The sequence below is a fragment of the Anser anser genome, assembly GCF_964211835.1.
Source record: "Anser anser genome assembly, chromosome: 21".
Classification (NCBI taxonomy): Eukaryota; Metazoa; Chordata; class Aves; order Anseriformes; family Anatidae; genus Anser; species Anser anser.
Genome location: NC_139742.1, coordinates 12,384,726 through 12,411,998, shown reverse-complemented (window position 1 = coordinate 12,411,998; position 27,273 = coordinate 12,384,726). Strand labels below are relative to the sequence as shown.

Below are 27,273 nucleotides of genomic sequence, written 5' to 3'. Positions count from 1 at the left end.
TGTCAGCTCAATGAGCCAACAAACCCTGCAGTGACGGAGTGCGTCCTGCTAACGCTGCTTAGCACTTAGAGCATTAAATTATTGACAGGATGCTGCTTGTGAACCTGCGGCACTCCTGACCTAGATACTCGTCGTCACTAAACCTGGAAGACAGAAGTCTCCAAAATGTCAAATTTGCTGAAATATTCATGTTGTAAATACAGATGGTATAAAATCTCCAGTGAGGTTGCAGCCTGCGTATTTACTTATGTCAGCTGCACCACGGAGGGCGAATGAGTCAGAGCCACTTTATTAAATTCACACGCAATAGCGAGGAAAGGCGACGCACAATGTTGAATGGGCTTTAGGTGACACAAGCTCCTTGCATACATTACGGCTTCCAAGAGCAAACAGTCCTGTGCTCTAACTGAATGTTAACTCTGCTTTCTCCTTTGCCCTGTTGGAAGCAAGTCAAAGCTGCAGCATTATTTCTGCAACAGAAGGTCCAACAAGCGCGTGGGCATTAATCCTGCGTAATGTGCCCAGCAGTGCCAGGAGGAGCCTCTCCTGCCCACGTGGAGCGCGGGGTCCCAGCAAGGGTGAGGACGTCAGAGGAGACACGGGGGGTCTCCGGCCAGGGCAGGGTCTCCAGGCCGTGCGGCGGCACTCTCCATTTCCAGAAGTTAAATTCAGCGCCACTTGGCAAGAGCAGGCCGCCTCCCACAGGGGGGCAACGTGAGGGAAGCTCTCGGAAACTTATGGGTGCTGCTCGCCGCCTGCTTTCTGTCCTGTGGCCCGGCTGGCATCCCGGCAGAGCACGGGCAGGGAGCGGGGACAGGTGCCAGCAGCAGCCGCGTGCAGCCACCGGGCAGGACCCCTGCGCGGCCCCGCGGTGCGGGGGGAACGGGGCCGCCTGGCACGGGGCACGCGGCGCCAGGCCCCCGGGGACATGCCTGGGGCGGGTGCCGCGCGGCGCGGGCCGGCTGAAGCCTCCCCTCCTCCCCGAGCGCGTGGCACGAAACGAAGCGCTCCAGCTGCCTGAGCCTCACTGCCCTTGTGCAGTTGTCTGCCAGTTGTGTGTGCCGATTGCTATGAATGCCACCATCTGGTGTGCCACGTGGACATCATAATCTTTTCTTAATTACATTAGCAGTGCAATCAGTTACTGCATTACAAGGCCGGCGATGAGCTTTTAAATCTTGGTGGAAATCATAAATAATTGCACTAAGTACCAGGCGCCAGATGTGAGTGCCAACTTCAGTTGCTCTAGATAAATAGTAACCTTACAACAGTGTTAGATAACGGTCCAGTCGCTGCTTTTCATGGCTTAACAGTGGCTGCACTCACATTTTTTCCAGACAGGCTCTATCCCCAGTGGTAGATTTAAAAAAAAAAAAAAAAAAGAACAGGATTTTTCAAAATGCTAAAAATAACAGGAACATGGAAGAATAATATGTTTGGGTTTAGTGCCATGGAGAGGGCTGGGGCCCAGCCCCATGCCTTGGGCTGGCAGGTGCTGCAGAGCCTCCGGGGCTCAGCCAGGGCTCGGTCTGGTGCCACGACCGACAGAGGGGCAGCGGGGCCCTCGCCTCGCCTCGCCTGGCAGCCGCTGCAGCACAAGCGTCCTGCCACGGGCAGCGTGGCACGGGCCTGCCTGGGGCAGCTGGAGCCTGGGCTGTGCACTGAGATGGCCTTCTCATTTCAGAAAAATCTGGGATTTTTTTCTGAAAACAGAGGAAATATGTATCATTGGCAAGCTTTTGGCCATCTTCTTTGGAGTCAGAAATTCACTGAAGTGGTTCTGCCCATAATTAACATCATAGCTGAAGGAACAGCCTTCGTCACGCACGCAGAGAAGCCTCACACAGCCCCTGTGTCCCAGCATGGGCAACGGCCCGGGCTGCCAGCAAGGAGGAGGCTGGGGAGGCCGGACCCGCCTGGAAGCAGCTCTTGGCAGGTGATGCGGAGGCTGCAGGTCACATCGCTTCCACCTCCTCTCCTGACACATCTCCCCCCTTTTTCTTTCCCTAATTTCGGTGGCTCTAAGTCATCCCCTCAGTCCTGGCAGGTGCTGCTGTGCCACGCTGTGCTGAGCTGTTCTGAGCTGAGCTGTGCCGAGCCATTCTGAGCCATGCTGTGCCATGCGGTGCAGAGCTGTTCTAAGCTGAGCTGTGCTGAGATGTTGTGAGCCATGCCATGCCAAGCTGTGCCGAGCTGTGCCGAGCCATTATGAGCCATGCTGTGCTGAGCTGTTCTGAGGCGAGCTGTGCCGAGCCGAGCTGTGCCGTGCCATGCCTTTGATGGTGGCAGCTGTGCCGCTCCTGGCGAAGCCCACAAGTGCCAAGGTCAGCTCTCCCATGTCCCGGCGCCCCCCGCGCCGCACGCTGGCAGGGGCGTCCCAGCGGGCAGAGGGCTGTGGGCAGTGCTGTCCCGTGGGGCCCGGCACCCGCCGGCACATCTGGCTGCATCCTGAAGGAGCGCGGGAGCTTATACCATTGCACTGCTTAAATAAGCAAAGTTTTTGTGCAAAGCAGAGGTTAATGTACTTTATTGTTCAATGTCATGTTTATAGTGGATTGTTGGAGGAAAAAAAATGTGATTAATTGCCCAGAAACCCACGGATCTACAATTATTTGGTTGTTGTGAACAAATAAAGGGCTACAGTATTCATCATATTCAAATGAGGCAGTAAAATAAATGATGGCATGCCGTTTATGAACAAAACCTAGCCGTGTTCCCTCACAATCTGAAAATGTACTCGAAAAATTGTAAATGAGATACAGCCATTGTCGAGGGCTCACTGGTGATTTGTCTTTGTGTAATGTTTTGCAGTGCTGACCCATCACTTGCCTGTTTTAATTTATGTCACAATATGCACCTTCATTATGCACTTTATGAAAACGAAGTGCCAATTTGTAATAAAGACTTGTTTTCAATGAAATCTCCTCTTTTTGGTAGGTGTTCTGCTTTTCATTAGCACCCATTTCACCAGGCCTAGTTAAAGAGCACAGGTACAGACTAAATATGTCCGATCATTCATCATAATTTTGCTTTCCACTTTGTCACAGCTTGGGTATTTAAGGAAGATAGATGATACAAGATGTTGTCTCCTTTTCAGACTCTTTATGCTCTGGTAAGTGTGTCCGATGCAGAATTATTTTGCCACTTTATTATTTTCTAGTGAGTGTTTGTCAAAGCCTGCTTTGCCTCTTGGTGTGGAGCTGGTTGTTTGCTGTCACTCACGGATGTCTCGCTGACTGCGGCGGGGCTCGGGGGCGATGTTGCGTGGTAGCGCTATCAGCAGCGCGAGGCAGAGCGCAGCGGGGCCCTGCCTGGCGGCCGCTGAGCCAATGCAGTGGGCAGCCCGCGGCCCTCCCCGCGGGCCAGGACCAGCGCCGACACGCCACCACGGCTGTGCTGGACGGGGGCACTTTGCCCTGATGCGGGCTGTCCGTTCCGCTCTCTCCTCCTGCGCCCATCTCCTGCCCAAACTCCTTTTTCCACCCGACCCACCCCTATAACTTCCTCCTCAACTCCGCTGCAGCTGAGGCTGCCAGCACGGGCACTGGGATTGCTTCTTGTCTCCTGCCCTCCCGGGGGGCCGGCACGGGCACCACGTGCTGAGGCTCCGCAGCGTGTGCGAGGCCAGGCCTCCGAGAAGGCCGGACTGGAGAAACGCAGGCGGTGGGCACCGAGCGGGGAGCAGCTGTGCGGGTGCGGGACGGCTGCCCCGCGGCTGGGCACTGCCAGGGACGGGGCACGGCCGGCGCCAGCTGTAGTGCCGCTCCAGCAGCTGAGGCCAGGCCATCGCTGGCAGCAGGGGAGGCTGCTGGCATTGCCCAGGAAGCGCCCCGCTGGTGATGCTGTGACAGCTAGCATCAGTGAGGAATTTAAGAGTACTCCATGATCCTAACAACGCACACCTTTTCCCCAGGAAAGCTGCACCGTGCCTGCATATTTGGTTTCTGCCTTTCAGGTGCTGGCATTTTGGTTTGCACCATGAGAGCAGTGCACCTCGCAGCTGCACGCACTCAGGACTAGAGAAAACTGATGAGCGCCAGGTCCTTCAGGCAAGGACTCTCCTCAATAATTGCCATGTTTTTTCTTCTTGTGCGTCCTCAAAGCCTGGACCCAAATTCTGCAATCACCCTTGGATATCTCCGGCACTTCCAGAGGAAACAGCTGGCTCTGGGTTCTGCTGCTGGGTGGACGAGGACCACAAAGTCCGAAGGACAAGCTGGCCTCCAGCCTGCTGCACCTGGAGCACCGGCAGTGGGTGAGCACACTGGACTGCAGGTGCCCAGCCCCATCGTGCTCCGAGCAGCCTGCGCCAGCCTGCAAGCAGCAGTCCAGAGCTGGGAGTGCTAACGAGCTAACAAATGTCTCGCAGGTTTTGATAATGAGCATTGTGCTGGAGCCAAAGCCCCAGCTCCCTCTGCCCACACCTCTCCCCGGCTCTGGCCCACATGTGCACCTCGGCATGCCCCCGCCCGAGCGCTCAGATGAGAGGCATGCAGGCAGAGCATCTGAAAGCTCCCCGATCCTCTTAGCCTGGGAAAAGCTTCTGGCCTCAGCTGTTAGGCAGTGTGTTGTGCATAGCAGGAGCCTGGGAGGATGACGGCTGTGGATGTTGCTCGATGGCCGGGCTGGCTCTCCCCCCGGCTGGCGCGCAGCGGCGGCGGCACAGATGTGCATGTGCAGATAGAGCCGGAGCGCGGAGGTGCCAGGAAGCTCGGCGGCCGTGCCAGGGCTCATTGTTCTGCCGCAGAGACAGCCCGGGATGTGTCGCTGGTAATCAGCTGCAGTCTCCTTGGGGCAGCAGCGCTTGCTCTTTGCTGTGCAGTCCCAGTGGCCGTGTGCAGCTCAGACGGCTTTGTGTTTCTAATCTGCTTGTAGGCACATTCCTCCTTTTGGACCTTCCCAGCTCCTGCTTCCCTGGCACATGTGCACAAGCTCATCAGGACTCACGATGTAGCACCAGGTATTGTCATCCGTTCCTGCTATCACTGGTGCCTTTATGTTCCCGGCACCCTGGCTTCACATGTGCAGTGCCTCTCCCCAGTCAGCAGAACCAGAAGGGGAGAGAGCTGAGGGGTCTCTGAAGGATCCTTCTCGTCTGGAGTCCGCCCTGGTAGTTAGACGCTCACCAGCAGCTGTGCAGGCAATGCCCCACAAGTCCTGAACAGGGACGAGCTATTGCTGCACTGCAGATAGGAGGCTGAACGCTCTTTGACGCTGCCCAAGCACACTCAGTCTGCAGAAATCAAGAGATTCATATCTAAACTTCTGAGATTGTCAGGGATGAACAGAGGCCCACCTGCCCACAGCCAGGAGATGCTCTGGGGTTGCGGTGCAGGGCTTTTCCTACAGCACCTGCAGAGGTTCCCTCCCGCAGGGCCCAGCAGCAGGGGCTGGGGCGGTGAGCGAAGCGTTGAACGTTGAGCACTGCGCTCGTGGTGAGCTCTGCCCCAGCTACGGCCACTGCTAAAGCTCCCTGTCTGTCTGCAAAGGCTGCTGCCCTGGACTCCCACGTGCTGGGGTGCTCAGTAGCAATGAGGCTTTTTTAGGTGATGCTTTGAGTAAGGTAGGGCAGGAGTCACACAGGGTGCTGGCACAAATCTCCAGGGAGGGTTAGCCCCTATGCATCCTATAGCTCCTGCAGCTCCTTCCTGAGTGGCGCACAGACTGTACAAATGTGTTAACTGAATTTATAAAAGTGTATGGGGAGAAAAAATACCATCGGTACAGCTTCCAGTTCTGCTCTTTAAGTATCATGTAATTTAGATTAACAGATATTTTGCAGATGCCACCATACTTGACAAGATATAATTATTTTTAACAAAAAAAAAGTTGCTTTTTTTTTTGACTGCTCTCTGAATGCAGGGCTGTTCCCAAACAGTGATCGCACAGCACATTGTGCTGGAGAGAACGGCTCTTGCAGTGGAGCTGTAGAGGCTTCTTCTCTATTTGCATGCAGTATTTATGCTAATATTTGTGACTCCCGAAGATGTCCTTGAAAAGACTGTGCAATTCATTGCAGGGGCAAAATCTCTGAGTCTTTCAAACCGGTGCTTTTCTCTTCTTTCTCAGCCTGCCACAGATGGGATTTACAGAGCGGTCACAATGAAACACTGGCACTAGCCCAAGCGATGGCTGGGAAGAGAGCCTTCAAATTCCCTGGAAGAAATGACCCATTAATTAATCTCGACTGAAGAAAGAAAAGAAAAGAAAGAAAGGAGAAGAAAGAGAAAGGAAGAGACAAAGGAGGGAAAAGATGTAAAAAAGATGAAACAGAAGGGAGGGAGGCAGGGAGGCGGGGGAGGAGCCGCCTCTGCCCACGGGTACCCCACGCCCGGGCTGCCCCGGGCCCGCCGGCCCGAGCCCGAGCCGCGGCCGCCCGCCCCCCGCCGCTCGCCGGGGCTCGGCGCTGCCCTCGGCCCGCGGGGGCTCCCCGCGCGTCCGCGCCGCGCGGTGCCGGGCCTCAGGGCGGCCGCCAGGCGGAGCTGCGCGGGGCGAGGCGCGGCGGGGCGGCCCCGGGGGCCGGGGGCTCGGCGGCTGCCGGCGGCTGCTGCGCCCCGCGGGGCCGTCCCGGGGCCGTCCCGGAGCCGTCCCGGGGCCGTCCCGGAGCCGTCCCGGAGCCGTCCCGGAGCCGCGGCGCCCAGACGCGGCCCGCTGGGTCTCGGCCCCTGTGCGGCACGGGCGGGCCGGCACCGGACCCGCGAGGTGCCTTCGGGACGCCTCGTCGGGCGCGTTGCGTTTCATCACAGAATTGTGACTAGGGCTAACGGAAGTCCAGCTGCGGGCGTTCTGGCCTGTTTATAATTTTATAAAGATGCCAGGGGAAGCAGTGAGCTGCCTGTTCTGTGACGGCGTAACTTCCAGACAGGTGGGGTTTGGTTTTGTTTTGTTTTGTTTTAGAGGAAATGGGGTGTTTTTTCGTAAGGACCAAGAAGAAAGCACGAGAAGTAACACATCTTAGAGACCGGCAGGTCTTTAGCCTGATAGCAGAGGAACTGCCAGCTCCAAGGAGTTTTAATTTTCTAGAGCTCATCTGCATCATTAAAATACTTTGCAGTTAGACCTTTCTCTGTAATACACCGTACGAGAAGATGAGAGGAAGAGGCGAAAACAGCCCTCCCAGCACAGAGACAAAGCAAACCCTGCAACGATTAACAGTGGGGCCGAAGGGAAGCCAGGCCCGTTCCACGGTCCAGGAAAGTTGCAATCAACAGCAAACAGAAACAGTGAAATGTGACCGTCCGCTCGGATCTGACACCTGCCCAGCTGAGGCGTCCTTTATCACCAGGACTTGTGTCGCAGCCCAGCCGACAAAGACACTGGAATGATGCTAATGCTCTATCGGGTGAAAGATTAAATGTAAAAGAAGCGCAGGGGGACGACGCAGGGCCGCGCAGGCGTGCCGGGTGCTGGGGAGGTGCTGGTCCCCGCCTGGCCCCGTGGGGCCGTGCACAGCTCCCAGCCCGTCCCTCAGCTCTGCCCGCCCCAGGTGCCCGAGGGCACGGCCCGCAGGTACAGGCGGCTGCGTTCAGTGCAGGTAACACAGCAAACGTATGATTAAATAGCGCTGCGCAGGCCAGATGCTGAGCACAATCACTCAGAACCCACGCTGAAAGGAGGAAAGCTTATCAGCCCAATTTTACCCTGCTGAGGATTTCGGCAGCGATGCAGAGTGTATCTTCTTCTGTTTTTAAAGGAGAGCAGCTTTCCATCAAGGAAAGCATTTTCATTGAAATGGAAATACTCCTGGGGATGTCAGTTTTGATGACACCTTTGATGGGAGAAAGATTAAACAATTTTTTTTTCCCTTTTTATATTTGGTTGAAATTTTTGATTTGATAAGGTAAAATATTAAAATATATATATATTCACTGTTCTTACTTCAATTACTTCTGCTTAAAATTGCATATAATATGAAATATTTATTTAGCGTTATAATATGTAGCATATTGTATTTGATAATATATTTTTATACATAATGAAACAATTTGATATTATTAAGAAGACAGCTCCAGTGCTTCTAAATTAAAGTGTTTTTTTTCCTCCTGTTCTACCGTGAATGTTTAAGTTTTGTTCCAGTTCAAGAGGAAATGCATTTCAGAATGCCGCTGTGTTCCGTAGACCAGAAATGCTGTTCCACGAGCATTTCAGATCTTAAGTTTTCCTTCGGTTTTAGGGTTGATGCAGCTCTGAGGCCACACCAGTCCTTGCCTGGTGGGCACCAGCCGTGTTCCTCCTTACCTGGGCTGGTTCCGCCTCGTCCCGGCCCCCGCTCCCCCTGGTTTAGCACATCCTAGGCTACGGAGTAATGTTATGTAGAATGATCTCAAGCCATTGCTTATTAATAATAGCATATTATGTGAGATGCACTGTATTGATTTAAACCCATGGGGCAGCTATGGGAAGAGAGGGTTTAATTTATAGAAACACTGATGTCTGATAGCAATAAATAATTAGGACGATTGCAAAAAAAGGGTTCATAGGCCACTGCCCTCCAACTCCAGCTGGCTGCTCTTGTCCTGCTAATAAATTGGTTAATAAAAGGAGAGAGAGAAAGCTTGGATTCTGGGTTATAAAAACAAATGACATTTTTATGTTTAGTGGACAGGCAAGAAACAGAAAGGCAGAGAAGTCAGCCGGGTGCACCAGGAATCACTTTGTGGTTCGCAGTCTGAATTCCTTAATGACATTCTCATTAAAAGTTCTTGCTGCCAAATGCTGTTTGCTTTCGCCTTCAGAACTGTCTGCATTAATAATGAGTAACTCCGCTTGGAAGTTATTTACATAAAGTATTGTTCTCATGTCACTGCCACCGACAGCAGCGCCGTGCTAGGGGAGGGAGGCAACACCGGAGGAGCCCAGCACTCCCTGCCACCACAGCCGTAACCAGAACCCAGAAAAAGGAACACAAAATGTTTCAGACGTGTGGTTCCTCACCTGCTGGAGCCAGCCAAGACCTGCAGAAGAGGCTGCAGTACTGGAGAAGGATGAGCATGAGAGGGTTCTGAGCGCTGCTGTGTCTCCTGGGGTGTGCAGCGGGTGGGCAGCGCGGCCCTGGGGCGAGCACCCTGGCTGGAGACGATGGATGGAGGCGTGCGCAGGCTCACACCGCCCCAAGACCCAGCTCCAGGCATGCACGGGGGAGCTCGCACCTGGCTCTGCAGAGGCGTGGCCTGGCAGCAGCACCTTCCTCTCTCTGTGCACAGATTTGTGGGGGCGAAGCCTCACACAAGACCAGGAGAGATGACTTCTGCACCCCGGGGGTTCCAGCCAGGGAAACAAACAGCTACCACCTAGCATACAATTATAAGACACTTTTCAAATGCAAACCGCTGATGTGCCGTCAGCCTCCTCAAAACATGGAGACCGCAAGCCGAGAGCAGGGGTTCTGGCACAGCCCTGCTCGCACGCGTGCTGCATGCCCAAGGCTCCTGGCAGCTCCGTCCCAGCCCCTGCCCTCACTGCCCACCCCGTCACAGCGCCTGCCCCGGCCACGCAGCGTCCCCGGCCACCAGCACAGCCCCGCTCTGTGCCCGGGCAGCGCCCAGGGCAGCGGTGTCAAGCCAGCAGGGCCAGGCTCCCACTGCGCCACAGACAACAGCCACCAGATTTAGCTCTCTGCATGTACCGAGCCTTTCCTCCTGTATCTGGGGGCTGCGAGTCTCTGCTGCTCTCCTGCTGGCGGGCGCTGGGCTCCTGCACGCCCGGCCTGGGCCTCAGCAGCGCCCGTGTACTTACCTGGGTGCAGCGGGGAGGCTGCGCCCCGCGCTGGAGCACAGAGCGAGCACTTGGCTCCGAGGCTCCGGGCACCGCCGGCGTTTGGAGCGCAGCCCTCGCACGAGGAGCACCACTGAAGCCAGGCGGACAGATGCTGCCGTTTGTTCGCACACCGGCGTGGCCGTGTTTGCCTGTCAGATGAGTTCACTGTAGCTTCTGACTTGGGAGAGGGTCTCGGTGTCAGAGGTATTTGAGCACTCTCCTCGGGCACCGTGTGCTTTCCAACCTGCAGGACTCCGGTCCATGCCAACAGGAGTGTTCCTGGAGAGCGCGGGGCCTCGTGCTCGGCGGGACAAGCGTGAGCCGAGCTGCTCGGGCTCGGCAGCTGTGCTCCAGCTGCAGCATTGGCATGGCCCATGGGCTTCATCCTGGGAAGGTCAGAATCAGCTCTCTGCTAAGGATAGAAACTTTCTAGATTTCGTGGAGAGTTCTGAAGGATCCTTAACTGACAGAGATTTATAATTGGAACAGGGGTGAGCAGTGCAGAGCCTGGAGGAGCGAGGGCTGCTGGCAGGCAGCATGTTCATACCTGTGTGCCAGGAGACACCAGCGGCAGGTGCAGACCATCACCCCAGCAGCGACTGCTCTTCTGAGTCACAGCACTGGAATAATTCACCCGAGGCAGGACGTAGCACCTAATAAAGTGATTTCAGGTATTATCAGATAATAGCACTGCCCATCACTGAAGGAACTGTCTTTGAACAGCCCAAACCACGTGCACACATTCGTGATGTGGCACTTAAGCTGCATCTTCCTTTTGCATGACTTTCTCTGTGTGCTGCAGTCACCCATGGTCTCAGGTGCCCACTCATTTATCCAGTGCTGCATGGCTGCTTCACATGGCTGAGCCGAGACTGCAGAGCATTTAATGTGTCCGTTTCTAGGGAAAGCATCCTATACCCTGCAATTAGAGCGGGAGGGACGGTAGTAAACAAACCTCGTTTTAAAAGGTTATGCAAATGACTATCGGCACTGCAGTATCATCAGTCTGACAAGCTGCAGACAGCTGAGTTTGAAGCACTATCTGTGTTTGCATCCATCTCTCTTGGAAGCTCCTACCTGTTTTACTGTCACACGAGTGCAATGCTAACTCTGTCTCATACGTCCCTTGATAATATTATCATGTATTATTTTAAATTTTGTTGCTTATATTTCAATAAAAATAGCAAGCCCCATGAGAAATAGGAGACCCTTTCTTCAGGCAATAAACCAGTGCAAAATAGAAAGCCAGATCTTTCCATCCAGAGAGAACAATTAAAGCTGGGCTGCAATAGTAGCTGGATCCTAAATGCTCCATAAAACAGAATTTTGTAAAAAGTCTAATTTCAGGTCAACAGAACTGGCTTGCTTCAGGAAAATTTGAACATTTAATTCTAACTTCTGATTTTACTTACATTTTTAGTACAAAATTGAAATGAAATATCAGTCTGGAGTGGGAAATTGAAATGTTCTGTTCTGAAAAGGTTGAAGCTGAATGTTTTGACCTTATCAGGGAAACTTCCCCCCACATCCCCAATTTTTCTTTCGAAACAAATTTTTGTCAAAGGCAACACGTTCCTACAAAACATCTTGCTTCTGACAAATTGGCATTTTCCAACGGAGAAGGACTGAGCCAGGAGCGCTCAGCAGCTCTGCTTGCAGGCAGAACGGGCTGGAGGAGCGCTCGCGGCTGAGCGACGCCGGCGCACGGTGGGCTCCTGTGCGCCGAGCCTGGCAGCACCCGGCCAGCGCCGAGGGACCTGCAGAGCCCAGCCACAGCTCGACAGAAGGCTCGGGCAGTTCCTCTGCTGCCGGCAGAGCTGCGGCCCCGCGGCTCTCTTGGTGGCAGCTATCTGCCAAACTACCCTCTGCTCCAGCAGATGTTTGGGATGTTAATTCTCAGTAAATTTTGATGCATTATGTTTACTCCAGGTTTGACTGGCAGAACCATGCCTGTCCCTCCGGGCGCCCTCGTGCATCACCCCCTGAGCAAGCTCAGTGGCTTCTGCTGGCTTGGCTGCAGCTGAGCACCCGGCGGCTGCCTCCCCAGCTGCCACGGAGAGCCAAGAAATCACCCCCTGAATCCTGCAGGTGTTTGCGCACGCGGTCCCCGGCTGCCTGGCACACCTTGCCCAATTGCCCAAGTCACCGCACACTCCCCAGCAATTCCCGTGGCACGGCAGTAGCCCTGTGGAGCCGCCGCTGCCCACGCGGCCCTGGGAGCGATCCTGTAGAGCTGTGAGAGATTTGCTATCTCAGAGCTTTCTCAGTGTTGCCATTGGTTTATCCATGGCATCGCAGTCACCGCCACGCTGACAGTGGTGTTGTAAACGTACGGCGGGGCTTTACAGGTAAGCCTCCTACGATAACGGCCATCAATAACCCGCAGCTCAGTTCAGGCAGGCGGGTGGCAGACGGTGCGCCGTCCACGTGAAGGCGAGCGCTGCTCCACGCGCGCACAGCCCGACCCGACGGCCCGCGCGCACGCGCAGGAGCCTCAGCAGCGCCCGGCCAGGCGAAGGCGAGGGCACGTGCAGCCGGAGCGAGGGCGCGCTCCCGTGCGCCTGCAGGCTGGGGCACCGCGGCGGTGCCGTCGGGCTCGCGCTGCCCGGCGGCCGTGCAGGCACTCCGGCTCTGCCTCTGCAAGAAAAGCTGTGCACAAAGGGCCATAAGAAATGGCCTGGATGCAGTGAAAGATTTTTCATGGCAAGAAATCAAATAAAATGTTCGTCGTGATAAAGTGAAAAATAAAACATGCTTTCAGAAAACGGCCCTTTTCTTCTCCATGCCTGGGAGGAGGGGGCCTGGGGGGGAACACAGACAAAGGTGCCGAAGGTCTCAATCATCTTACCGCTTAATTATTCCATATCTCAGAAGGCATCTCCAGGCAATTAGAATAATCATTCATGCCTGTGCTTTACCAGGGACTCTTGCATTCTTCCTGTGAAGCATCAGAGCCAGATTGTAATTTTTTTTTTTTTTAACTTTAGCGGTGACCTGCAACTAAAGGAAAAATAAAAGTTTTTTGAAATATTAGTTTAATAAGACATGAGAATAATATTAAGGATATGAGCCTCCCTTATTTATTATTTATATGTAGAGTGTGATTTAGAGATGCACTTGAACCAAACAAGTCACTACCAAAGAGTGGATCTATCTCTCTCTATATATATTAAAAAAACCTACAATATTCGCCTGGAGATTCTGTCCACATATTCGGAGATTGTGATTTAACATACACAGTTTATCAAGGCTGGTGTACTGCACAGAGAGACTGGAGTTTTATGTAAGGGTATAAATAATCAATGCACATAGCAACTTTAAATTACTGCTAATGTGTTTTACTTATGTTCCCACTAGAACGATATGTGAAATAACAGGGAGTTGCTAGGCACACACTTGACAAATAATATCCATGAGTTTCCATTTTTATTATTTTTATACATTTCTTATTAAACCAAGTGGTATAGTTCAAAGCCTTGCAGCCAACCCCTACTTGTGGATTACAGCACGCGTGTGAGGCGCGAGGCTCCGGGAGCCCTGCCGAGCCCAGGCAGCTCCGCCAAGAGGAGCCCGCGAGCGCGGCGGGGCTGGGCTGTGGTGCCCCTGCGGCCGCAGTGCCCCGCTCCCCTCTCCTTTGCTTTCTGAGGTTTTGCTTGCTTGGACGGCAGTGGCCCGGGCCTCCTAGGGCCCCTCAGGGCCAAGGGCCAGGTCTTTCTCTCACCCCTGCAGCATGAGCATTTGCACTTTGCTCCCATCACCACACCGCACAGTGGCTCTAAATTAAGCTGTTAAGCCCATCCTTTGCCTCCATGTGCTGCTGTATTCGAATTGCAATTCACCTTTTCTCTTCTGCCATTTACTTTATACTGCGCCTGCCGACATCTTGCTGGAGTGCACGCAGGAGCCGAAGGGCTGGTTCCATCAGCCCAGACCCCAGGCAGTTACCTGGGGCCAACGGGCCGTGCGGGTGGCGGCAGCGGGGGCGGGCAGCACAGCGCCGGGTGGCCCCGCTCCCACGCCCGTGCACAGCGGCTGGGTCGCGCATCCCCACCATGCGCCGCTGCTGGGGCAGAGGCCAGACCCCGCCATGGCCTGGCACCCCGGAGCAGATTCCCTGCCTGATTTTGACCCCCACTTGGGTAACGGCACCGGGTCCGTGCCACCGGCGGGCAGCAAGCACCGAGGACAAGGGCTGAGAGGCCGGCCAGCTGTGCGGGCTGCTTCCTGCTGCAGCAGCTGGGCCAGGCTCAGCTTGCAGGAGCTGGAGTTCAGGACTCCTTCCGGAGGCTAAGCAGCTCTCGTCCTGCTGGGAAGGGGTCATTTAAAGTAGCATCTCTTTACAGGAACTGACATGCATACCATTTGTAGAAGCACAGCATCGCCAGGCTAGCTTGAAAGATGCTGTCCACATAAATCCAAATATTAAACATGGCACAGATAGGAAAGACACTTGCATAGACAGAAGGAAAGATTTGCTTCAAAGTGTGCAATCATCTGATATTTGGGCGCTGGAGCTGTTACAAAAACCTTTTCTGAGCTCAAGTAATTGGTACGTGAGAAGCAAAGAGCATGCTGTTTGAGGACTGCCCACCCTACATACACAGTGGTCCTGTACTAAACCCCGGCAGGGAGCTTTGCTGTTTTCCATTAAACCTATTTAGCAAACAGTAACTATTTCTTTGTAAACAAGTCCTTACATGTTTATTATTATGTCACTATCAAAAACATATATCTTTGAACTGTGCTTAATGGAAGAAAATTAGCAGAGTGCTTTAAAAAGAGGTATTTCTCCTCCACTAGAAATGCTAAAAAAGGCAAATGGATTTCCTCAGGGCTGACAGGTTGGGGTTGTCCCTGGCTCTCTGGAAGCGGCCAGGCGCCTCCACTGACATTGCCACGACCCATTTCAGTGATGCAAACATCTCCTTGCTGTGCAGATAAGCAAGAAAGCACAGCAGCCTTTGCACAACATGCTTACTCACAAAACAAATGTCATTCTTTGCAAGGAGTATAGAACCCAGACCCACACTGTTAATGTTAATTGAAAAACTTGTAGTAACCTCAGAGAGAGTACACGCAGACTCATAAATATGAGACCAAAGTTAAATGATTGTCATGTAAGGCTAGTAGATTACAGGTCCTTTTTGTAGTGGGTGAAAGAAGAGCTGTCCATGAAGGGTATGGATGGGTGAGGGAGCTGGGAACAAGAATGTCAATTAGGGCAATATGATTTTAAAGATTATCTTTAAAATGCATTTCCAAATAGTGAGCAACAGTGACCATCCACAATAGCAAAGCATTCTCCTGAATGGTGCGTGGAAGGAGGGAATGGGGCTGCTCTAGGCTGAAGCACAGCCAGCACCACCAGCTAACGCAAATCTCCCTGTCAGGCTGCAGAGGCACAAAAGCCCTGGGCAGGCAGAGGAAGCAGCAGCTATTACATGGTGCACACGCACTCGTGCACACACAGAGTGGAGGGAAGTTATCCTTCAGCACAGAATTTGGTATGGGGGAAAAAAGCCCTATTCAACTGAAAAGCAGCTTTGGATCTTTAATTAAAAAACAGGGTTCACAGCACCAGGGCATTGACTTCCACTAGTTAATCTCCATCACTTCATTTCACCACCAACTTCCATACTCTACAAAACTGCTGGAGACAATTTTTATTGATTGCTCTTCAAGCCGTCAAAAGCGTCCCTGGCTGATCATATGTTACCCCCAGACACCTTGTGCATTTCAGATAATAACTTGGTGCTCTAGAGAAGAAATGAATTGGATGTGCAGTCAGTAACTGTCCAAGTGAATCATGTTACTATATGTCAGCGGCCCAGGCTCTGACTATCATTTTAACAGAGAGAAATCCGCTATTTTCATGGCTGTTTGAAATTATTTTCCAGATGAATAAGATATAACAACAACTACTTACAGTAAAGAATAATATGGGGAATCTGTTTGCTACTTGGAAACAAATCTTTCAAGTTTAATAACGCTTAATATTATTTAATCTGTAACTAGAAAGATGAAATTTTGAAAGTAGATTTCAGGTAATACAAAAATCTTGTGATGCAAAAGAGTGGGAAGCTGAAGTTGGTGTAGGTGCCGGGTGGTATTTCGTATCTTGTAATTGCAAACATAACAACTCATACAGAAAATAGAACATTACTAACATACTGTCAACAAAGATGTATACTAATGCCAAACATTGGCAGTGACAGCTTATTTTGCATAAACAATTATCATGTACCAAGATTATTCCCTTTTTCAGTTGTGTTTGCCAGTGTATGTTTCATTTGGAATCGCTACAAATAACTGCAAATGGATTTTGTGAGGTTAAAAAATAAGCAAATAATATAGAAGCTCTTGTATCTTTATCACACTGCTAACATTTTAAATGCTTAAGGCTTACATTTTTTCTACAGCTACTGTAACGCTGTCAGCCTGGCTTTGCGCTTGCACAGATCTGACAATGAGGTTGCAATGCTCAGCGTCGCTTCCCTCTCGTGACTCTCCTTTGTGCTCTGCTGGCAGACACTGCTGTGCCTAAGTTTTAAAAAACGTTGAAAACAAAATGTGCACATTTTCAAGGATGCCATTTTGAAAATGGCTGGGCGTCTCGTGAGGACGTGCCCGTGTGTTTGCGGTACCGCCAGATAGCGCGCGTCGGTGCCGTGGGCATTGACCCTTGCTTGATGGTGCCTCTTTAAGAGCACTTTTAAGAAAGATTTGGGTTCCCGGGGTCGGCACGGAGGAAGGGCTTATAAAGCTTTGCTGCAAGCCGAGCTGTACCTGAGCGTGTTCTGGAGGAATCCTTCACGTGGGAGATTCTCCTGTCACTGACAAATTTGCTACAGGAACCCCCACCCACTTCACAGCAGAAGGAGCAGCTGTCCCTTTCACTGCCTTATCTCCTGGTTTACAGAAGACTAATGAGAGGGATTATTTGACTGATACCAACCTGCTTCTCCTGTCCATCACACATGCTTTCCCCTCCAAGGGCTGCAGGCGGCTCTGCAGACCCCTCTCCAGACGCCGGTGGCACAGGCAGCTGGCTGCAGGCTCCCACTGCCCCACCCCGCCCGGGCTTTTCCCAGGGAAATGGCTCATATCCGTGTATTAAAGCAGCAAACGTGACAGAAATAAAGAAGCAGTTGTTCGGTAAATGGCAGGATGTCCCGCGTCTCTGCTAGCAGCACAGACAGAGGCCATGGTCACTTTTAATTACTTGTGTATTATCATCTCTATTACCAAAATGGTTAAATACGTTGTGAGATACAATGGCTTAAAAAGAGCAACCTACTCATTCAGTGGATGAAAAAAAGTTGAGGAAAAATGTATTTATTCTGATCATTTTGGAGTTGTTTAAGAGTCCAGAGGCCAGAAATTATTTGCAGGCAAATCCACCATCCCAACCGGGTACCAGGAGTCAAGTGCTGTCCCTGGCCTCGGTGGGCCCGGCGCAGCCCCAGCTTCCCCCGGCAGCCTTCCTCTGCTGTGGCTGCTTGTTTTTCCTTAACTTACACCTGAGCGTCTCTGCACTGAAAATTTACTGCACACCAACAATTAAAAAAGGCAGCTTTGGTGAGACAGGGCCGAGCAGCGTGGTGCAGTGACACGAGCTGTGGGCAGTGCCCCATCCCCCAGACGCCCAAACCCGGGGGCACGCAGCCCCCTGCCCACTGGCGGGGTGAGGCGGAGCAGAGCGCACCCCACAAGTATCTCAGGTTCGGCACAACCGAACTCCACCATCTTCCCTCCCCTCCTCAATCTGTTCTCTGGCTTTTCAGCTTCCTACCACAAGTCCCTGCTATTCTGTCACAAACTCCCGGTGGGAGATGGAAGCAGAAAATGCTCCTGCCACTCGTGACTGCTAAGTCTGCTCTTGTTCCAGCTGGTAAGTCATAAAGAAATGGTAAAACACAACCCCCTCAGGGCTGCTGGGAGCCGGATCGAGTTTTTCCACCTCTCCCCAGAGACGGCTCTTTATTCTCACACTGACAAAACTAATGGCCTTGCCTGGTATGACAATGACAAAGCAGCTGATTGCATTTGCCCCAACAGTGTGCTGTCACGCGTGATGGGCCCTGACCCCCGTCCCGGTCTGGAGACACGGATCCAGCCCAGGGTCTTCACAGCCAGAGCTCATGTTTCCAGATAAATATTTAATTTTTAAGAATGAAATCTTAATTACTACAGACGGTTTCACAGTGCGACTCTCTGGTGCTCGGGCAGGGTGCAGGTGTCCGACCCCCCTGCGTGCCCCGGCAGCCCAGAGGCTGGGCCCCCCCGGCACCCCCCGGCTGCCAGCACCCCTGCAGCTCCTCGGGGCAGGAGGCACCCAGCGGGCGCCGCGCAGCTCGCAGCGTCCTGCAGCCTGCAGATCCCTGCAGGTGCCACCGGGCAGGTGGATGCCTGCACACGGCCTGCTCCTCCATCATTTAATCTGGAGTGATGCATATAGAAATTTAGATCAGGCAGCTTGACATTCCTGACTGCTGAGGCTGTGAATCGATGGCCTCTCTACTCCCTGCTGGGGAGATCGATTCCCCAAGCACAATGGATTGGTTTCATCACTTTGGTTTCACCTTGTCAAAGTCATGTCTGATTTACTTTAGTCTGGAGGGTAGATTTTAAGTATTTCATTGCATTTTGTAATCTTGCGGCATGTCTCGCTAATTGCCTTGCCCTGTTAGAAGCAGGAAGCGAGTCTGGCACCCCCGTTTGTACAAGCACCCTGCCAATGAAGAAGCAAGGATCAGTACCTGTACAACAGGCGGCGTCCCCGTGCGTGGGGCTGCCCCTGGCCGTGGGTGCTCGCTGGGCCAGCGCTGACACCGCAGCTCCCAGCACCTGGCCCCGGGCGCAGGCTGTGCTGTGCAGGCGGCTCCGGGGAGGCTGGGGCTGGGCCGCAGCTGCAGAGGAGCAGAGCTGCTGCACTGGGCCAGGGTCGTGCTCTGGGCTCACGTTTCCCAGGCGAAGGAGGAGCAGGCAAGCAAGGCGCTCGGCAGAGCTGGGTCGGAGCCTCCCTGCGAGCCTCAGCCAGAAGCAAGATGCTGCCAAGGCTCAGAAGCAGCCAGGAAACATCCTGGGATTTGCATGTGCTGGTGGGCGGTCCTGGGGCTGCCTGGCGTGGGAAGAGGCTCTGTCCACATGGTGCCTCCAGGCTGGTCAGGAAAAAAAACAAACAAGCGTTTTGCATCCTTGCACCACTGCTTCCCAAAGCAGAGCCGGCTGAGCCCCGCTGCAGGCAGGTCAGGGCAGGAGGCTGCTCTGCCCCTGCCAGCCGGAGACCAGAGAGGTCTTGCAGCCTACCCCCTCTCCAGCCAGGACCGTCCCTCTTCCCCTTCCCCTTGCAGCAACTTCTTCCCATGAGTGTTACAGCACTGGGCCGGGAGGCAGCTGCAGCCTCAGGGCAGGCGAGGAGGCTGGGTGGCACTGCTCCTGCCTCCACCCACGGGTCGGACCTTGGGGCTGCCCACCCTGCCAGCACTGCCCGGCTTTGCTGGGCCAGCAGATGCATGTGCCCACAGGGACATCTCCGCTTCAGCATGGTGACACCAGGCCATGCCAGGCAACCCCCCCCCCCCCCCCATGGCAGTAACCTCAAGGGGCCTCAGCGTGGCCCAGCTCTGCCCCTCGAGGAGCTCCTCCCCACACCTGGAGAGCTGCAGCCCGCAGAAAAAGCGGCAGGTCCCAGGGGCTCACTTTCTTCACCAAAGGAATGAAAATAAAAATGTTACTACAGCTGCCGTGGCCATAAACTAAACCTGGGATGGATGGCGGTCAGTCCTGCAGGCTTCCTAATGGCTTGTTGTTAGCAAAATTATTTTCCCGGTGCTTGGTTTGGCCCAAATTCTGCTTTGTCCAATTATACTCCTGGGTGAGTTTCCTGAATGTAAGTATTGATCACTTTTCAGACAGGTTCTCTGTACATTACCTCTGCTCTTCTTCAGGTAATCAATTATATTTTTATAGCTTGGGGTATTAATCAATATACAGTAGCTATCTTAATTGATTTGTCTAAGGTGTTCACTCTGCAGCCCGTCAGTTTCGGGGCAGCGGGGGGAGCCTGGCAGCACGGACGTGGGGCCGCACGCGCCCGCTCCGGCACGGGACGGGGACGCGGGGACGGGGGGGGCACACGGCAGTGCAGGGGCGCCGAGCCGGGCCCCGTAAAAGCCCCTCGGCCGCGCTGCGTTAGGTGGCTCCGCCACCACCGGCACCATCGCTCCTTGCTGCCGCGGCTCTGATTCCCTCCTCGCTACTTACTGTCATTATTTATCTGTGCTGCGGCTGCATCTGGAGGCCACAGGAAGGGTCAGGGAACATTCATACCGAGAATTAGCAGTAATATTTCAGGATTTCAGGGGGGAAATATATATCTCCTGTTTTAAATGGAGCTAGGAGGGGTAAGTGGGCTGGGACCCGAGCCCGGAGCTCCCCGTTCCTCCCTCCACCTGATCCATATGTCACTGCTACGGCTCCCCGAGCACCGCATTACACGAGGAAACACACATTTCACACTGCTGGTGTTTTTATTGATGCTGCTTAAATGGATGACTTAAAGTTTTGATAGTAACATGGCCAATAATAAACATTTATGATTGCAAGGGACACTCAGCAGGCTCACATGCTCCCAGGGGACTTGGGAGCATTAATGTTTCATTAACGCAGAAGACCCCGACCGCGTGTGGTGGGGCAGGGCTGGGAGCCTTGCCCTGGGTGGAGCAGCGTCCTCAGGCGCTCACGGCAGCACGGCGGGCAGGGACATGTGAGGCATGCTCACTTCACACCCTCTGATGCCTTTTATCAGTCTGGGCCTTTCTCAAGCCTCATTTAAATTGAAAATTGATGAAAATGTTTTCCTCCATGCTATCTCCCCACATGTCAGTGCCAGGCTTTACAGCAGCAGTGCGCTGGTGTGTGCCCGGAGAGCAGGATGAGACCTCATCGCCCATGGCACTTGGTGCAGCCCACCTGGTGCTGGACAACTTCCCACGGCTTTCCTTGCAGGGCTGCTCAACCGCTGTCCCTCACGCTCACCATCCACCCAGGGGCATTCTCTGACACTTCATGAGCTGGCGTCGGAGAGGAAAAACCTGTGTCCAGAGATGTTTCAAGGACTTGTCTGAGACCTGATCACTCAGAGCAACCCCCAGCCTCAAAAGGTCCTCGGAAAAGGTCCACCGCTATCTTTTGGGTTTGAAACTGGGGCTTTCACAAGATGGGAGAGTGGGGACCAGGCCAGAAAGGTGGGAGGGGGCATCAGCTCCTGCTGCAGCAGGCATGAGACCTGAGTCCCACGTTAGTGCTCATTGGGTGTGCAAGGGGTTAATTTGGGAAGATCTGTGTTGATAATAAAGCTGCTTTTTTTTTTTTTCTTTTTTTCCTTTTTTTTTTTCCCCTGGTGATGATCTGATCGCAGTACAGTTGCTATGGAAACAGTGGCTCTAGAAAACCCCGCCCGACGGAGAGGCGGCGGTGGGGATGGACGGGGGCTGTCCCCGCAGCGGTGGTGCCTCTAGCTCCATCACTGGGACACGGCTGCCGCGGGGATGCTCAGGGACAGGCATCCTCGTGCCACTCCTTCCCGCCTGCCCTGCCCCATCTCCTCATGGCAAGGCCATGCCCAGGTTCTCCTTCCCTATTCTCACCCCCCACCCCCATCCCCGTCCCCGTCCCCGTCCCCGTCCCCATCCCATGGTGTGACACCCGCTGCACAGACGCTGCTCGTGGGGTGCCCGCGGCGGTGGCCTCGGTGGGCAGGAGCTGTGCGGGAGGCCCCGGCACGGTGCAGCCTGATGCTTCCGCACGTGGCGGGCGGCAGCACGAGGCCAGGGCCGCGGTGGTGCCGTGGGTCTGCGCCCCGTGCCCGGGGGGATCGGCACAGCCCCACGGCCCTCGGGGCAGCGCCCGTGCCCGGCGTGGCTGTTGCTGACGCTGGCCTGGCACGTGACGCGCTGCTCACTAAATCGCGCGCCCTCCTCCCTTCTTCCCTTCCCCTCCCTTGCCCATTAATGAAATGAAATAAATTTTCCGTTTTTAAACATGAAGTTAAAAAAAAAAAAAAAGCTCCAGTTCTGCGCACAAGCAAATCCCAAAGGGAGGGGAGAGCGAGGAATGCAGGGCCTGTGTGCTAAATACAGAACAAAGCCTTCTGTCTGAAAATACCTAAGAGGAGCTAACAAATGCTAATGACAAAATAATGTATGGGGGGTTTAACGCTGGATGCTTTTTATCAGCAAATTAGCACAGTTATTATGCTGTAAATGCATTTAACAATAATTTGTTTCAATAACTGTAGAACTGGTATTTTAAAAAATATACACCATATTTAGAGCACTTCATCCATGAAGGACCATTATTGTTTTTTTCCTCCCAAGAGAGTTATAAAGGTCTCTCTTACAAGTGAAAGAAATACAATCATCACCCTTCACAGTTCAGTTATTCTCTTTTATTTTATTCAGAGCCACTTAAAGTTTGTGTTTTTAAAGGAAAAAAGAGAGAGTGTCTTTAAAGGATCGGGGCTAGCGAGGGCTCAGGGACTGGTGCTGACGTGGCCGGGAGCGCACTGTGATGGCAGCCGGCTCGGGGCCGGTCCCTGATGCGCCGCGGCTGAAGGGACAGCGTGCCTGAGGTCATGTCCTGCAGCTCCGAAACCTGCAGCAGTGCATAACGGAGCAGAGCAGCTCAGTAGCAGACATGAATTTTTCTGAACTGTTTGCTATAAACAGTATTAAATGGCAACGCCAGCCCATGGATCCCTTGTTCCGTGGGCTCTGCAGATGGTCAAGTCACCAGCGCTTGCTGCCCATAAACAACCTTCCGTACCCTCCTGCTGGGTCTGCACCAGTAGCTGCAGAAGCGCTCCTTTTGTGTTCGCAATGCGGCTTCTCGGCTTCGGGAGAGCCGCCCAGCAGGTGGAGGTGGGCACAGCCCTGCGGTGGCCTCCACCGCCCGTGGGGGACGCAGCCCCTGCCCCGGTGCACCCGTGCCGCGGCCGGGCCGTGGTGCCCAGGGCGAGGGGACAGGGCTGCGGCCACGGCCGGGGCGGTCGAGCTGCCACAGGCAGGGCTCCTCCGCCGGGGAACCTCCTGTGTGCAGCACGGCTCTGCAGTCACAAGCCATTAAGGAAGAGAAACAGCTACATAGGCACTTGCAGAGAAATGGATTCATGTGTAAATCAGCTGCTTTTAAAATTTCACTGAGCATGAAAGTTCACCTTTAAAATCTACATAAACCACAGCTGTTCCTGGGGCATCTGAAGCATAATCCTATGCAGGAGAAGGAAATATTTACATGTTTAACAGAAGTACAAGATTGTCAGAAAGCCAAGCCTCTTACTTCATTTCACACCTCTGAGACTCCCTTTTCTGGAGGGAGGGGTTCAGGAGCACGTGCTGGCTGCTGCTGCAGCGCTGCGCTGCGGGCACCGGGCTGCAGGCACTGATCGGGCTGCGGGCATTGGTCGGGCTGTGGGCATTGATCAGGCTGCGGGCATTGATCAGGCTGCGGGCATTGATCGGACTGGGGGCATTGATCGGGCTGCGGGCACAGGGCTGCAGGCATTGATCGGACTGGGGGCATTGATCGGGCTGCGGGCATTGATCAGGCTGTGGGCATTGATCAGGCTGCGGGCACAGGGCTGCAGGCACTGATCGGGCTGTGGGCATTGATCGGGCTGCGGGCATTGATCGGGCTGCGGGCATTGATCGGGCTGCGGGCATTGATCAGGCTGCGGGCATTGATCAGGCTGCGGGCATTGATCGGACTGCGGGCACAGGGCTGCGGGCACCAGGCTGCGGGCACCGGGCTGCGGGCATCACGAAGCCGCTGCAGCCGCTGCTCCTGCTGCACCAGTGCCAGCACGGCGGTCACGCCAGCTTCCACACACTGCGCTAACGCGTGAGGAAGCTGCACCTTAATGGGGAAGCCAGTCAGAAAAGGTTACATGGTCTGAGTTTCTTGGGAGACAAAAACATAACCCTCACCCCAGCCAGGCTGCCGCCACCGCAGAACAGCCCTGCTCCGTGCTGGTGGTCCTCCGCCGGTGAGGGCGGTACTGGTTGTTCCTGAGCAACATTATCTCAGCATTGCATGGACCTTCCTCAGGCCTCAGGATGGGTTTTGGCTTGTGTTTTGGATGGAGATCCAGGTCTGTTCTTATTTCACCCTAGCAAGCACTACTGATTTTATTAAATCAAACAATAACTTTCAGGACAGTCTGCTCACACCATAAACATCTGAAAGAAAATCCATCTCTTCTCCATGCAAAACCACTGATGAGTTCATGAACTGTGCTGTGCAATAAATCAGTTTTGCTTGTGCAGGAGAGCTGAGGTTTTTTAGGTTCCTAATAGGCACTCTGACAATGTGATTGCTCCATATTTCTTTGTAGCTGTCACCTTTGCAGGCCTGTCAATGCTCCTAATCTTTTTTCATTGCGATGTCAAGTTTTGGTAAGTGAGGAGGTGGGAGGCGGATGTGAGCGATGCTGGGACGGGGTTTGGGCCATAACTCCCAGGCACCGTGCCCCTCCTGGAGGGCACAGCCCACCTGGGGCTGCCTGGGGCATTTTGCTGGCACACTTTGTGTTTGCTGTGCACAGCGGGGCTCCCAGGCAGCGCCATGCTCTGTGAGGGACCTGGGGCACTGGGGCAGGGCAGCACCACTGTGCACGGCCCTCGCCTGGGGCCTCGGCACAGCCCCCAGCCCCAGGACGCTCCCTGCTCTCTGCCCGGTCCCTCCTGCATCTCTTCCGCTCCTGCACCGTGGTCTCAAAGCTGCCCTCCGCCTTCTCCCTGCTCCCATCACACACACAGATGCAGCAGCGTTGTTCCCATGACAAGGCATCCAGCTCTGAGCTACTAATGTACACAAGAAAACATACTTTTAATATTCAGCATCTGGATAGACAATAAAAACTGGGACAAATAATCGAGTTGAGGCAATTACCTTAGCATAAATGTATATATTATTTATAAATGGCTTTGAATATATAAATAATATTGATAAAATTTGCATGAATAAAAAGAGACATAATTACCAAATGATGCCTCAGAGCAGTGGATCCTGCTGGCTGCTTACTGCCCCGCTCCTGATCCTGAGGGACCCTGCCCTGGTCTTCTTTCAGTGCTAAAAATATTGCACGCACGTTAAATGGAGCTAAAAAATAAAGCACAAAACCGGTAAGCCAGTTTAGAAAAGTGAGTGCTGCCCACACGGCCGCCCAGAAGGGGTTGGCTGAATCTGGGGTGGTATTTCTGGGGAGGTAGTTTTCCCCCAGTTTTCCTTCCCGACAGCAGCCACAGGAGCCCCGGGAGCAGCCGGGGTGCGGGGGCCTCCCGGGCAGGGCAGGCACAGGGGCAGCAGGGGTGTGGGGGCACTGAGGGTGCCGGGGGCGCGGGGGCCACTCACCCCCCGGCCGCTCGCCCGCCGCTCCCCCTGCCTCGGCTGGCGGCTGCCGTGCAGGGAGGGCTTCCAGCCGTCCGCCCGCGGCTAACCGGGCCCGACTGAGCCTGCACGGGCAGGGCGTGCGGCAGCATCTCCCTCGGCTCTGACTCCGGGGTGATTTACTGCCCCGGTCCGGCTGGGACAGACCGCAACCGCGGCATTTTGCATTTCTCACCAGCCACCGCTTGCTCATTGACAGACCCGACTACCCTGAAACAGGGACCTGCCACCTCTCTCCCAGCTCTTAATAAAAGGGCCAGGAAATGTTGAGGGGTTTTACCGCTCTCCATCCTTCACTGAAACACGCAATGAGTTTTTTAAAGTTAAATTTGCCAGCAAAGTGAAAACATGAATGAGAAGAAAATCAGCCAAGCACTTGCCTGATTTCTGAGCCATCTATAAATGAAGTTGTCTCTAACTGGCATGTTCCACACACCACACACGGCTCTTTAATAAAATTGGCTTAGATTTGTTGATAAGCCTGAAGCAAAGTCAATGTGAAGTGTCAATCCTGCTGTATGCGAGAACCTTCAGGGGTCAAGCTGCTTCCTCTGTATGATCATTGTATCAAAGATATGTCAGCTGCGTGTTAACTGTTTTCTTATGAATCACACGAAAGATCAGACACAAGACACAGATAAAACAAAACAAAGGGGCTGAAGTTTGGTTTGTGCTTTTCCAGCCATGGCTCACATTAGCCTACTGGGCCTTTATAATCTTAAGCCTCCAGCTGACGTCCCAGCAAGCCCAAGACGACAAAAGCCAGCAGATGAGCGGGGACCGTTCACAGGAGATAAGCAGGGGTGGCCGCGGACATTAAATCCTATTTAGCCCCGTGTGTGTGTGCTGTGCGTGCCAGGCTATTCTTTGCAGGATGAGCATCTAATAGTTGTACAGTCCACACTAAGCGAAGCTGAAAGAGAAGAAATCAAAAGAAGTGGGGTTTAATTAAGTATCAACTAAGATTTATGCAACTTTCTCTCCCCATCATAAATATTAATAAGGAGAGAGCTGTGGCTCAGTGCGGCAGGCACTGTCGAGCCATGAAGAGATGTTAATTCCTGGCTCTTTGAGATGGACTGAGCGTGACACAGAGCCTCTTTGATTTGGAATATTCCTTAGGTTTAAAAGTTAAATAACATGAAGGGGATTTAGTGGGTAGTAAACCATTAGTGAGTCCAGGATTTAAACTCCAGTACGCATGTAGTGTATTTCACGATTGCCAAACTGATTAATGGGAGCGCTGCTGGCGGAGCTCCCTCGCCAGGCGCCGGGCGGGTGGCACGGCGGGGCTGGCAGCAGCGGGCGTGGGGTGCGAGGCCACCACGGGACCTGCCAGGGGAACAGCACGCTCGGTGTCCCTGTGACCCCATCCCGTACACACGGCCAGCGGCTCGAGGCTGTGGGGCTGTGTCCGGCAGTTGTTGGAGGTGACACCGACAGCCAAAGTAGGGACGAGCAGAGCCTACAAAATCTCTAGCCATCCCTTAAATAAAACTTTATGCTGGCTAATAAATTTTAATGCCACTTGTCAGTGCTTGATAACTGCAGTCACTTGATGCGGAAGGAGCAGCCCCAGCACTGTGTGCGGTGGCTGTGCCATGCACGGTGCCGGGGGTGCCCATGTGCTGCCCCTCTGTGGGGCTGTGACCCTCACCCCAGCTCGGGGCATCCTCCTGGGGAAGGAGCAAAACCCGGCAGCCTCCTCCCCCCAGCCCCCAGCCAGCTGAGGAGCAGCCACCTCGCCTCAGGCTGGAAGGCAGCTGCTGCCAGGGAGGGAAGCAAAGGGCTCTGCAGGCAGCATTCACGCTGAAACTTAATGATAGCACCACCAGGGTGAGACTGCCCGCTGTTCCACGGGCACTGCGTCTGCTCAGCTGAAGTCCTGACTCTCTCGTCCTCAAACTGTGTAACCTGGTGCAGCTATAAGTCTGCTAGCGGGCTTGACCCTTACCCAGCACAAAACTGCTATTTCCATGCTGCATTTGCATCCAGTTCTGGCTGTGCAGTGTATCTGCGAGGGCAAGGTCTGCCCTCCAACACAACGTGCACAGTGGGGCTCTGGCC

The 27,273-nt window shown here is 53.7% G+C and overlaps 1 protein-coding gene across 2 annotated transcripts; it reads right to left on the bottom strand.

Moving 5' to 3' along the window:
- Window positions 1-5,738: 5,738 nt before the first annotated feature.
- Window positions 5,739-19,354, bottom strand: LOC310885021 (uncharacterized protein). 2 transcript variants are annotated; one of them, XM_083807755.1, is made up of 5 exons: window positions 19,066-19,354; window positions 18,516-18,917; window positions 10,304-10,675; window positions 9,736-10,142; window positions 6,564-9,290 (listed from the first exon to the last, which is right to left on the bottom strand). In XM_083807755.1, the coding sequence occupies exons 3-5, from the start codon at window positions 10,339-10,341 to the stop codon at window positions 8,827-8,829; spliced, it is 909 nt and encodes a 302-aa protein (XP_083663881.1). In that variant the 5' UTR covers window positions 10,342-10,675; window positions 18,516-18,917; window positions 19,066-19,354; the 3' UTR covers window positions 6,564-8,826. The 2 variants fall into 2 exon arrangements, 1 of the variants encoding a protein (XP_083663881.1); XR_014574509.1 differs by lacking the exons at window positions 18,516-18,917; window positions 19,066-19,354 and adding exons at window positions 5,739-6,156; window positions 16,712-16,845 and having other exon boundaries at window positions 8,935-9,290; window positions 9,736-10,675.
- Between the last annotated feature and the right edge of the window lie 7,919 nt (window positions 19,355-27,273).

Excerpts from the sequence above, each read along its gene's own strand:
- LOC310885021 (XM_083807755.1), bottom strand. The coding sequence starts at position 10,341 with ATGGTCTGCACCTGCCGCTGGTGTCTCCTGGCACACAG. Across the intron at positions 10,143-10,303 it reads TGGTGTCTCCTGGCACACAG|GATGAAGCCCATGGGCCATG; the intron begins GTATGAACATGC and ends TGACCTTCCCAG. Across the intron at positions 9,291-9,735 it reads AGCCTCCCCGCTGCACCCAG|GTGGTAGCTGTTTGTTTCCC; the intron begins GTAAGTACACGG and ends ATTGTATGCTAG.